This window comes from Bos taurus, chromosome 16 (assembly GCF_002263795.3).
Source record: "Bos taurus isolate L1 Dominette 01449 registration number 42190680 breed Hereford chromosome 16, ARS-UCD2.0, whole genome shotgun sequence".
Classification (NCBI taxonomy): domain Eukaryota; kingdom Metazoa; phylum Chordata; class Mammalia; order Artiodactyla; family Bovidae; genus Bos; species Bos taurus.
The window spans coordinates 27,716,710-27,729,746 of record NC_037343.1 but is presented as its reverse complement, the minus strand read 5'-3'; the positions used below and the strand labels follow the sequence as shown (position 1 = coordinate 27,729,746).

At 42.5% G+C, this 13,037-nt stretch overlaps 1 protein-coding gene across 23 annotated transcripts in view; it reads right to left on the bottom strand.

The window, feature by feature from the left end:
* The window catches only part of CNIH3 (cornichon family AMPA receptor auxiliary protein 3), a 157,373-nt gene extending 146,049 nt beyond the window's left edge, over positions 1-11,324 (bottom strand). For 5 of the 23 annotated variants that reach the window (XM_059875516.1, XM_059875505.1, XM_059875506.1 and 2 more), the window contains exon 1: positions 10,825-11,310. Coding sequence is in view for 10 of the 23 variants with exons in the window: in XM_059875521.1 (XP_059731504.1) it covers positions 10,825-10,839 (15 nt within the window). In the remaining 13 variants the exon portion in view is untranslated. The other 18 variants (XM_059875510.1, XM_059875519.1, XM_059875522.1 and 15 more) reach the window with 14 other exon arrangements.
* Positions 11,325-13,037: the final 1,713 nt, after the last annotated feature.

Below are 13,037 nucleotides of genomic sequence, written 5' to 3'. Positions count from 1 at the left end.
TTTAAGAAAAACAGTGTCAATAAGACATAGTTTCATGGAAACATTTTGTTCAGACAGTACTAGTGCCTGTAGGTTAGGGGAAAGTCCCTATTTCAGTCAAACTTTTAGAAATATTTCTAAATGTTTTTAATTTGACACTAAGTCATTGTATTCAATTACCCCTGGATGATGTAATGAAGGATGTAAAGTACTTGGTACTGATTTATCCTTAGTACTTATTTATCTTATAAATGGAAGTTTGTACTTCTTGACCACCTAATCTCTATTTCATTTTTTTCCGTTCTGATCTTTATTATTTCCTTCTTTCTACTAACTGTGGGCTTTGTTTGATTACCTTTTTCTAGTTCCTTTAGGTATAGGGATAATTTTCTTGAGATTTTTTGTTTGTTTCCTAAGTTCGACCTGTACCACTATAACCTTACATCTTAGAACTGCTTTTGCTGCATCTCAGACTTTGGAACATTGTGTTGGAAAACTCTTCTATATGTAGTTGTAGTTTTGCTGTGTCCATGGGAGGAGACAAGCGTAGGATCTTTCTACTCTGCCATCTTGATCCCACCCCCACAGAATTTAAAATGTTTATATTCATTTGATGTATCTTGTAAAAGGAAAGTAAACATGTAGAAAAAAATTAGAGAATTAGCCTTAATAAACCATATTCTAATAGTGATAGTCACACTTTCCATGACTTTATAAGAAATGTGTTTCTGTTAAATCGATTTAATTCTATAATTAATAAAAGTAATAAAGCCTTTAAGGATAAATAAAGGAAGCTTTAGAGAAACAAAGAAATATCATATACCACTTGAAACAAAACAAATTATAAATTCTAAGAAGGCTGTTCAAACATCTAGGTAAATTATGTAAAGTGAGGGATGACAAGAGTCAGCAGTGTAATGAATTTTTAAGTTGTTTCTATTTATTAAATGGTGTCATTCTGCCAAATGATGTTTGCAAAGCTCCATGGATTGAAAGTAATAAAAAATCAATCTGAATTATTAAGTATATGATTTCATGATAACAGAGAGGCCTAGCCAGTCCCCACTTCTCCCCATACTTTTGGGGAGGCCAACTTGACTCTTCCAACCCCAGACCTATGGGTTAACTGCATCCAGCACCACATACAGCAGAGACAACACCCAGCTGAGCCTAGCCCAGGGCTGAGCCATGAGCAAAGAAAGAGTGGTTATTGTTTTAAGTAACTAAGTTTGGGGGTTGTTTGTGTTGTAGTGATAGACCATTGCAAATGTCCCTTTATCCACTAAGTGGCCTTTTTAATTTGGTGTCCACTGTAGATAGAACTCATGGCTTCTAGAAAGAAGTGTGTAATGAAGCAAACTCCCTTATAGCTTAGGTAAGATACACCTCCAGATCTTATACCTGCATTTGCTCTGATTCCCACGGCCACCCAAGCCCCATTCCACAAGCAGAGACACAAGGCTCTGAGGTCTGGGCCAGGCTTGGGCTCCAGGGCTCAGTTGTCCTCAGACATCAGAATACTTACCACCCTGTTTGTGTAAAGGATGTTGTTGTTTTTAAAACATATATAAGATCCACCACTTTAACCATCTTTCAGCATTTGGTTCTGTGATACTGAGTACATTCACATTGTATACAACCATCACCACTATTCATCTCCAGAAATTGTTTTAACTTCCCACACTGAAACTCCACCCCCAGTGAACAGTAAGACCCCATTCTCCTTGCCCCAGCCCTGACAACCACCATTCTACTTTCTGTCTCTATGAATCTGATTAGTCTAGATACTTCATATAAGTACAATTTGGAAAACTCAGCAGTGGCCACAGAACTGGAAAAGGTCAGTTTTCATTCCAATCCCAAAGAAAGGCAATGCCAAAGAATGTTCAAACTACAGCACAATTGCACTCATCTCACACGCTAGCAAAGTGATGCTCAAAATTCTCTAAGTCAGGCTTCAACAGTACATGAACCTTGAACTTCCAGATGTTCAAGCTGGTTTTAGAAAAGGCAGAGGAACCAGAGATGAAATTGTCAACATCCGTTGGATCATAGAAAAAGCAAGAGGGTTCCAGAAAAACATCTACTTCTGCTTTATTGACTATGCCAAAGCCTTTGACTGTGTGGATCACAACAAACTGGAAAATTCTTCAAGAGATGGGAATACCAGACCACCTAACCCGCCTCCTGAGAAATCTGTATGCAGTTCAAGAAGCAACAGTTAGAACTGGACATGGAACAACAGACTGGTTCCAAATTGGGAAAGGAGTACGTCAAGGCTGTATATTGTTACCCTGCTTTTTTAACTTCTATGCAGCATACATCATGCAAAATGCTTGGCTGGATGAAGCATAAGCTGGAATCAAGATTGCTGGGAGAAATATCAATAACCACAGATAGGCAGATGAAACCACACTTATGGCAGAAAGCAAAGAAGAACTAAATAGCCTCTTGATGAAAGTGAAAGAGGAGAATGAAAATGTAGGCTTAAAACTCAACATTCAGAAAACTAAGATCATGGCATCTGGTTCCATCACTTCATGGCAAATAGATGGAAAAATAATGGAAACAGTGATAGACTTTATTGGGCTCCAAAATCACTGCAGATGGTGACTGCAGCCATGAAATTAAAAGATGCTTGCTCCTTGGAAGAAAAGTTATGACCAACCTTGACAGCATATTAAAAAGCAGAGACATTACTTTGCCAACAAAGGTCCATCTAGTCAAAGCTATGGTTTTTCCAGTAGTCGTGTATGAATGTGAGAGTTGGACTATAAAGAAAGCTGAATGCATAAGAATTGATGCTTTTGAACCATGGTGTTAGAGAAGATGCTTGAGAGTCCCTTGGGCAGCAAGGAGATCCAACTAGTCCATCCTAAAGGAAATCAGTGCCGAATATTCATTGGAAGGACTGATGCTGAAGCTGAAACTCCAATACTTTGGCCACCTGATGTGAAGAACTGACTCATTTGAAAAGACCCTGATGCTGGGAAAGATTGAAGGCAGGAGGAGAAGGGGATGACAGAGGATGAGATGGATGGATGGCATCACTGACTCAATGGACATGAGTTTGAGTAAACTCTGGAAGTTGGTGATGAGCAGGGAAGCCTGGCATGCTGCAGTCCATGGGGTCACAAACAGTCAGACATGACTGAGCAACTGAGCTGAACTGAACTGAACCACACTGTCTTATAATTCAATTTTTAAAATTTTATTTTATTGAAGTATAATTTATTGACAATGTCACATTAGTTTCTGCTGTACAGCAAAGGGATTGAGTTACATATATATTGTTATATAATAATATATATGAGTTATATATATATATGAGTTTTAGGGGCTTCTCTGGTGGCTCAGTGGTAAAGGATCGCCTGCAATGCAAGAGACCTGGGTTTGATCCAGGGTCAGGAAGATCCCCTGCAGAAGGGAATGGCAAACTACTCCAGTATTCTTGCCCAGAAAAGTCCATGGATACAGGAGCCTCATGGGCTACAGTCCATGGTGTCACAAAGAGTTGGACACAACTGAGTGACTAACACGTACATATGAGTTATATATATATATATATATATATATATATATATTGTTTAATTCAACTCTTTACATGTTGAATATCTATCTCCCTCTATAAACTGGGACATCTTTGCCATAAAGATTTTCTCTATGTCAAAGATTCACAGACTTTCTTCTTTGAATCACCATTATCCCTCCCAGTGTCTGGCGTATAATAGATGTCTAGTAAGGATTCAAGAAAGGGATGTGTATGTGTGTGGATGGATAGATGGGTGGATGGACTGATGCAAGTACCACTGTCACGAGTCGAGTAGTTGACTTAAGTCTGCCCACTGATGACATGCAGATGGATCGAGTCTATTTCCTACTTATTTACCTAAGAGCACTTACCAGTCCAATTGTCCCCCAAAACATTGCACAATCAATGCCCGTAAGAATCTAACAGAGACGAACAGAGCCATCTATGACTTTGATAAGAACCCTAACAGAGAACTGCAAATACTTATAGAGACACCTAGCACGAGGCTTTGGACATAGAACATGTTCAACAGGAGTATTTTTCACTGAATTGAATCAGACAACAAACTAGCCAGGAAGCTTTGAGCTTCAATTTCCACTTTGAAGCTATGTGACTTTAGGCAAATTAATTTATCTCATCACGCCCTGCAGATGTGTTTCAATTCTGACAAGAACGCCAGGTATAAGCCAGCTTCGCCTGTGCAGACAGGAGCCAGCCTTTCACAGAAGCCACATTTTCGCCAAAATGGTGGGGAGAAGGACAGAGGGGGACCAGGGAGGACCAGGGGGACTGGGAAACCACAGAACTGGTTCCAGAGAGTCCTTGGGTTAGGGAGGGAGAGGAATGGGAAGCAGCTTCCAGCTCATGTTCTGAACTCACCGAAATGTCATCTTCCTGCCAACGCAGCCTTCTGTGGAAATTGTGATTTTGCTATTATTAGCTCTGTTAAACAGGCACTGTAAACAGATTGCAAACAATGAGCCTTTGTCAGAAACACCCCATTCTGTTCTTGGCCCTGGCTCCTTTCACACCTGGAGATACAACACCTATTTTAACAATACTGCTTAAGAGGCAGCTGTGGTGTCAGGGGAAATTGTCTTACTCAGAAACTGAGGAGATTTCAGGAGGCGGTTAATGGTACATGCTGGAGTCTGCCTTTATCCTCGTAAAGCACAAAAGTGGATGCCTCCAGACAGGGCCAGCGTTACTACTAACATGGAAACTATGTGTTGCCATTCCTGTTTTTCCATTTGCTAATTCAGATAGATTTGAGGGCCTGAGTGTTTCCATCAGATGTGAAATATCTTCCCATGCTTCCCACCTGCTGTGAGCGGGTGTGCTGTCTTTAATAACAATTTCAGGCGTTCTGCAGAAAATCTGAGGCTACTAAGTTTAGCCCCACAGCTAATGAGTCTGTAACTCACAAGATTAATGTTAGACCTAATTTTATGAAGTCTGAATATCACTGTCATGATTTCCTTTCTTCACTGTGCTCTGAGAGTCCTGTCTCTTCTTGAAACTTTCCACACCTCTGTGCTCTACTGACACTTTCATTTTTATTGATTAAAGCTGTGAGTCACTTATTCCATTTTGTTGATTCTTATAAAGGATATCTGAAACCATTACAAAGATCAGAGTGTTTGTAAACATACATGCACACACCATCATGCACATACTTGGAATGAAGTTCTTTCACTTTTGGACAAAACAAGTCCTTGAAGTGTCATCTGAATGAGCACCACATGTGACAATGACCCCACCAGATAACAATAGCAACTGTTTATGTGTTCTGTGAAAGTACTGATATTCTTTGAAAATATTCTGATATCTGATATTCTGTGAATGTATTGATAAATAGTGGTTATTAATAATCAATGCTGGAGGAGTGGGATGAATTGGGAGATGGGGATTGACATATATACACCAGTCCTGGGTGTTCTTTGGAAGGAATGATGCTAAAGCTGAAACTCCAGTACTTTGGCCACCTTATGCAAAGAGTTGACACATTGGAAAAGACTCTAATGCTGGGAGGGACTGGGGGCAGGAGGAGAAGGGGACGACAGAGGATGAGATGGCTGGATGGCATCACTGACTCAATGGACGTGAGTCTGAGTGAACTCCAGGAGTTGGTGATGGACAGGGAGGCCTGGCGTGCTGCAATTCATGAGGTCACAACTGAGCAACTGAACTGAACTGAACTGAACTGATGCACAAAATAGATAACTAATGAGAACCTACTGTATAGTACAGGGAGCTCAGTTCTCTGTGGTGACTAAAAGGGAAGGAAATTCAAAAAAGAGGGGTGCCAGATCCTGAGCAAGTACTTGCCATGCACTCTCTCCTCTCATTCCCACACTCTGTGATGTGGGTATTTATCGTCTCCATGTTATCAATGAGAAAACTGAGCCTCAAAGAGGTCAGGCCCTTACCTAAGGTCACACAGCAGACAGCAGGGTCTGCTAGGATCCATGTCCAGCTCTGACTCTAAAGCCCACTCACTAAGCCTCAGAGGTAGAGGCCGAGGGATGTGGACCTCCTGGATAGAGATTGAGGAAACCTGGCAGCTCAGCCTCTGAGAGTGAAAATGGGCTGTTGTACAGTTCAGGGCCAGGGAGCCTCACAAACAGAAGGGCTCCAGCTGGGACTGTGCCAACCTTCATGTCCTGGTGTGCAGGGCAGGGAGCAGATGCCAAGACAGTTAGACCTGATTAGCCTATGGTCTCTGCTGATCCTCTGGAACAGGCCTCGAAGAAACCCATCTGCCCCAGTGAGACCAATCTCCTCCCATATGCCATCTGGAAGGCCCAGAGGTACAGAGAAGTTAAGTAACTTTACTAACAACAGGCAGCTAGTAAGTGGAAGAGCTGGGATTCAAACCCAGGCAACCTGAGCACAGAGCTGGTTTTCAAACCTTGCACTTCAAAAAAAGGCCTGGACTAACTGCCTCAGATTAGTGCAGGTCCTAAATGACTTCACAGCTCAAAGAGGGTGGTGGCTGGGAGAGAGGGGAAGCTAGGTGGAGAGTTGATCCTTTAGCCACACCTGGAAGAGCAGGGAGGCGGGATTTATGGAGGTGATGGAGTGGAGGATGCCAACCTGTGTGCTATTTCATTAGTCACTGAGCAGATTAGCTTGGCTGTGAGTTTATTAATAGAGGATTTAGGGGGGAAGCCTAATTAGAAAAGTAGGTTTGGTGGCCTTGAGTGCCAAGCTGGATTAAATAAAAACAAGTTCAAGAGAAGTTAGAGTCTACCTTTTCCAAGTGCCTCCCACATCATGTTTCTGTACAAACAACTCTAGAAGAGGTGCTGTTTCTGCACAAGACCCCTGTAAATGTTACGGGGAAATGTAAGGCATAAATGAAGCCTCAGAAGTCCCCAGAGGCTCTGAAAACTGCCATCACAAATTCAGCCAGTACCTACCACCTGGGAGGAGAGATGGAAGGGAAGAGCCAAAGCCATGGAAAGGAAGACTCTGTGGCATAAGTACACCCTCACGTTGAAGATTAAAATGGACAGGACTCCCCTGATGGTCCAGTGGTTAAGACTTTGCACTTCCAATGCAGCGGGCAACAGGTTCAATCCCTAGTCAGGAAACTAAGATCCTATATGCCATTTGGTGCAGCCAAAAGATAAATTTTTTTTAATTGTTTAAAAGATGGAAGCAGTTACCTGGAGAGGGGAGGAAGTTATAGAGGTAAAACAACCCCAAAGAACAGGTAACCTCAAAATCTTTCAAATGGCCAATTGTAGTATTTAGGCTTTCATTATTTTCCCATTTGTTTAACAAACATTTATTCATGGTCTACCATCTGCCAAGTACTGTGTTGGCATTTAAAAGTAAATATGCTGATATACTGGTAATTCTCAAACCTCCAAGCAAAAGAATAAGATTCCACTGGCAATCCTCCATTTGGAGTTGCCTGAAACCACTCCTCAACTCCTGTCCACCCCCGTGCCACACTGAGGTGTGGAGGTGAGATGGGAAGAGACTCAAAGAAATACCCCACGGAGCTCCCTGCAGGGGTTAATAATCAGCCACCTGTTGCTTTGGCTAAGCCGTGAAAAAACACACCATGGGAAAAGAATAAAAGCAAAATACACCAATACAGTATAATCTAAACAAAAGTACATCGGGTTGATTAGTTGGGGTCATTGTGCCCTGCTAAGCTAAGGAAAAACAGTGTGGACCTTGGAATGCCGGATCAGCGCAAGTTCAGAAAGCTGCTTGTGCACACACCAAGATGTTTTCCCAAAGCCTATGCGGGTCTATGACCTCTAACTGGGTGACACCCCTTGAACAAGAAAATAACAAAGATAGTTCAAAGTAACCAATAAAATGGGAGACATGACCAGGGACACAGGAGGCTGATTTTATCATAGCACAGCAGATGCACTTTCTGCATGCCAAGACACTAAGTAAAAGTCATGTGGCTCCGAGGAACAGGGCTCTTGATCCAAGAGGTCTTGAGTTGCCTGTTCCCATCTTTAAAACTTTAATTCTGTCTCTAGTTTCTTTTTCCCAAACTGTGTGTTGACCGCTTTTAATCCCTGCCTGCTGCGCTGGCCTCAGCAGCTCTCTAACGCAGGCCAAGGAGTCCTTCCCTGGGGCTGGGCAGCTGTGTGTGTATTCTGGGTTAAAAATCTTCTCTCCTCCCTGAGATAACTTGAGTTTGGGGTAGAATATCACTTTAAGTTATAGAGCAGCCATCAGAGATATGTGTCCAACTGTTGGCAAAAAAAAAAAAAATCCAAAAAGCAATCCTGGCCAAACTCTCCAAGAGTCAGCTTCGAAAAGGGGGCAGCCTGCAGTTTATGGGACAAAAATCACTTTTGCCTGCACATTGAAAGGTATATAACTCGTTTTCATTTAACCCCATCTCCTCTAAGGAGACTAAACCGTTATTTTGATTCAGAATGTAGACTTATAATAACGAGATCTGTTATACCTTCAAAGTGCCCCTGAACAAGATGTGAGCACAGAGATGCTAGGAATTCAGTGACCCTCTGTGGCAGAGCCTGTGAAGAACAATGCACTGAGTTTCCGTCCCTGAGAATTATTCCATTGTTCTAATGTCCAGGCAAAGGTGAGGCAAAAGCAGATCCAAACTCAGAAAAGGAAGTTTGGGCATTTTCAAGGTTTCTGAACAGCAATGATTGTGCTCACTCAGCCACTTTCATCACCAGAGCTCAGCCTTTTTAATCAATTCTCACAGAGATTTGGAAAACTGATACACAGAATGATCCCATGTAAAATGCCCCCCCTCCCCACCGCGCAAAAAAAAAAGGATCAGGAAGAAGCTAGTGGCTTGGCCCAGGGCTTAATGCTAAACCAGCTTCAGAATCGAGAACAGAAGTTTCTAGAATCAGCCTTTACTCTCACAGTAAGTTCCACAACCTGAGAATCTGGCCAATAAAATTCAAAATCTTTCAACACTCAGAATCAGCAGCATCGAGTCAGAGCTAAGAAATAAGTAAGTGTTGCCTCGTGCTGCCAGCAAAATAAAGAAAGTGTAAAAATCTAGTTAATTACTCAGGACATGTTGGCAGACACCTCTGCTTGTCAAATTCCTGGTTGTCTGTACGGTTGTTTACATCTGCATTAATTTGCACTTGTGGAAGTTTTAAATACTTCTTAAGTAGCAGCAAAGATATTACCAGAAACTGTACTGTTTTAGAAAACTTCCTCTCCTCCATTCCTGATTTATTCACAGGTATAGGACACGTTGCCATAGAGCCATGACTCTTGAGCGTGGAGAGATCGTAAATGGATCTCACACTCAGACATCACAGCTAAAGCCACTGCCATCCTTCTGGCTCTGCCTGGACCATGAACTTGATCCCCAGACTTCTACTCTTGCAGTGCACAGTTCCAATGCAAAGGCTCTAAGAAAATCTAGACACTCATTAAAACTTGAAAAAAAAAATGGGTGACGGTGATCAGGGGTTAAAGCTTACAGTCATAAGACAAATCTGTTCTGGTGATGCAGTGTACAGCATGGTGACTATAATTAACAATACTGCATATAAAAAATTTGCCAATATATACGTTAAAAGTTTTCATCATAATAAAAAAATGTATAACAATGTGAAGTGAAAGTGAAGTCGCTCAGTCGTGTCCGACTCTTTGCGACCCCATGGACTGTAGCCCACCAAGCTCCTCCATCCATGGGATTCTCCAGGCAAAAATACTGGAGTGGGTTGCCATTTCCTTCTCCAATAACAATGTGAGGTTGACTGATATTAACTAGATTTACTGTGGTGATCATTTCATAGCATATACAAATATCAAATCGTGATGGTATACATCTAGAACTAATACAATGTCAATTACATCTCCATAAAACTAGAAAAATAATTAAAAACTAAAACTGACAAAAACACATTGAGGAAAAAATTTTTTAAATATCATTTAATCATTTTGAATTTTTTCATTCATTCAACAAATGTTTCCTGAGGACATATTTTGTGTCATATTGTACCATTAGGTCTTGGGGACACGTATTCAAAGATTTATCACATCACCTCTGCCTACAAGGAGTTCACAGTTCAGGGAAGGAAACAAACACGGGGAGAAAAACACAGTGGAGTAGGTGTGTACGGTGGAGTGGGAGTGAAGTTGACATTTACACACTAAAACTCACATATGCAGAAACTAGAAATATACTTTCTATAAGTAGTCTTACCTTACGCTCAATTCCCGGTGACAATACACATACACAAATCTTAAATTTTTCAGGAAGAGATAACTCAGGCCCAGGGCTTCCCTGGTTGTCCAGGGTTAAGACTCCATGCTTCTGCTGCAGGGGGCTTGGGTTCAGTCCCTGGTTGGGGAATGAAGATCGCGCATGCTGCATAGTGCAATCAAAAAATAACAACAACAACAAAAAACCTCAGGTTCTTCTAGGTTAAAAACATTACTTTCAGGTAAAGATTCACTCACTTTCCAAGTTCAAATTCCCTTTCAGTTCTCTTCCCCTTTCCAAAGGAGCTCTAGTCTAGCCACATACCCAATTCCTTCTCAATATGGCACCAGGTGCAGCAAGAAACTTCCTGACCTGTTGGTGTCCTCTACTGAGGTCTTTCTGGTCTCCTCTGGACACTTATTTCTTACCCCAGTGTCCACTGCTGTGACTGACCTCTCTTAGTGCTCTGGGTTGCAGTGCTCCCTGCTAGGGCTGAAGTCCTGGGTATCTGGCCCTCCTCTCCGGCCTCCTTTATCCCATCCCTGACTCTTCTCTATCTTTGGCTCCTTCAGCCTGTCTATATTCTCACTCAGGCCCATGTAAATGCCAAGTCTCATAAGCCACTCACCTTGGTTGCTCTCATAAGCCACACTGCTCCACAGCTCTACATGGTAGTCATTTTCTAGGACTGCCAGAAATCTGGAATCAAGGCCATGGCCCTTCGAAGTCCCTGCAGGAGGAGTCTTCCATGCCCCTTCCAGTTTCTAGTAGATCTCAGTGTCCCTTGGCTTTCAGCAGCAACACTCCAATCTCTGCCTTGACCTTCACATGGCCTTCTTCCCTGTGTTTTTCTCTGTTTTCTCTTCTTATAAAAACACCAGTTATCAGATACAGGGCTCCTAAGAGATTTGCAGTCTCCCAGGGAAGCAGACAGAGTATTTGCTCTAATGTTCCCAGAGTCCCCAGATCACCTGGTAATTACTCAATTCCCTTTAGAGGTTTGAGGTCCAGATCTTGAGCCCACTTGGGAGAACCAGATCATTCCCATGTAAACTTCCCTCTCTGCCTACTGTTTTCATATACATTGTACACTATACTCTGAATGCTACTGCCGCTTCTGATCACCAAATGCAAGGTCAGGGATAGGGAGGGTGGGAGGATTTCCACATATTAAGCAGTTCTGCAGAATACTGCCAAATGCTTTTTCTGCAGCTGTTAAGATGATCGTTATGAGTTTTAAGCCTTCATTTCATTCTTCTGCAGACACTAGCTGGGTGTCCTATAATTCAAGTCAATTCTGACACTATTTACCTGAAGATAGTGTCAGATTCCACATGTTGAAGGCTCAGTCCCACAAGCCTTCCCCATTTCAGATGGGGAAGTCTAGATGCAAGTCTAAATTGTTACCTGTGCTTCTGATCAATAGGCTATAAATTGGAGGTTCCCATGACCCTCTCCTTGGGTTCAATTAATTGTCTAGAGAGAAGGCAATGGCACCCCACTCCAGTATTCTTGCCTGGAAAATCCCATGGATGGAGGAGCCTGGTAGGCTGCAGTCCATGGGGTCGCTGAGTCGGACATGACTGAGCGACTTCACTTTCACTTTTCACTTTCCTGCATTGGAGAAGGAAATGGCAACCCACTCCAGTGTTCTTGCCTGGAGAATCCCAGGGACCGGGGAGCCTGGTGGGCTGCCGTCTATGGGGTCACACAGAGTCAGACACAACTGAAGCGACTTAGCAGAGTGGCTCACAGAACCCAGGAAGTCAGTTAACTTCCTAGATTACCGGTTTGCTACAAAGGATTCTAAAGGGTATGAATGAACAGATGAAGAGATACATAGAGTGAATCTGGAAGGATCCCAAACACAGGAGCTTCTGTCTCCACAGTGTGGGGTGCACGCGAATGTGTTCTGGTTCACCAACTTGGAAGTTTTCGATGTTTGTGGAGGCATAGTTCATAGGCATGGTTAATTAAATCAGTAGCCACTGATGATCAAAGTCAATCTCCAGCCTCTCTGCCCTCCCCAAGGTAGGTGGTGGGATTGGAAGTTCTAACCCTCTAATCACATGGTTAGCTCCCTGCCAACCAGCCCTTACCCCTAGATTACCAGAGGGCTTTCCAAAAGTCACCCTGTTAATCTAAACTCAGCTGTGGTTCAAAGGAGCTTGTAGAGACTCCCTGATGATCTGGTGGCTAAGACTCCACACTCTCAATGCCGGGGGCTGGGTTTCAATGCCTGGTCAGGGAACTAGATCCCACATGCTGCAATTAAAGATGTTCCATGCTGCAACCAAGACCCAGGGCAGCCAAATAAATAAATACTTTTTAAATAAATAAAGGAGCTGGTAATGAATAAAAAGACATTTATTTCATCCTTATATCTCTGAAGCCATTTCAGGAACTGAGGGCAAAATATGCATATATGTATGTGTGTATATATTGTAACATAAAATGTTCTCATTGCTTGTATTGCTTAGAAAATTTCAAGTGTTTGAGGAGCTATGAGCCAGAAAATGTGGACAAAGGCAAGATACATGTCTTTTATTATAAGTTATAATATCAGCTGCCCCATTTCTCCCCTCTCCCCCCTCCCCAGGCACTGGGGAGCAGGGTGGGGGAGAGGGGAGTTTCCTTTTTTCTATGAGGTGAGGATTTCCTTACCTCTTATCCTGAGCTCCTTCTATATTCATAGTAAAAAAGTCCACGATCTGCAGAGGTTCAGACTGGCTCCCTCCTATTAAGCAAGGGCCAAATGTGAGTCTTTAGCCCTTTCAGCAAAGTCTAGCCTTCAAGACTACTGCCTGGTTATAGATTCAAAAACTCTAATATGAAATTTAG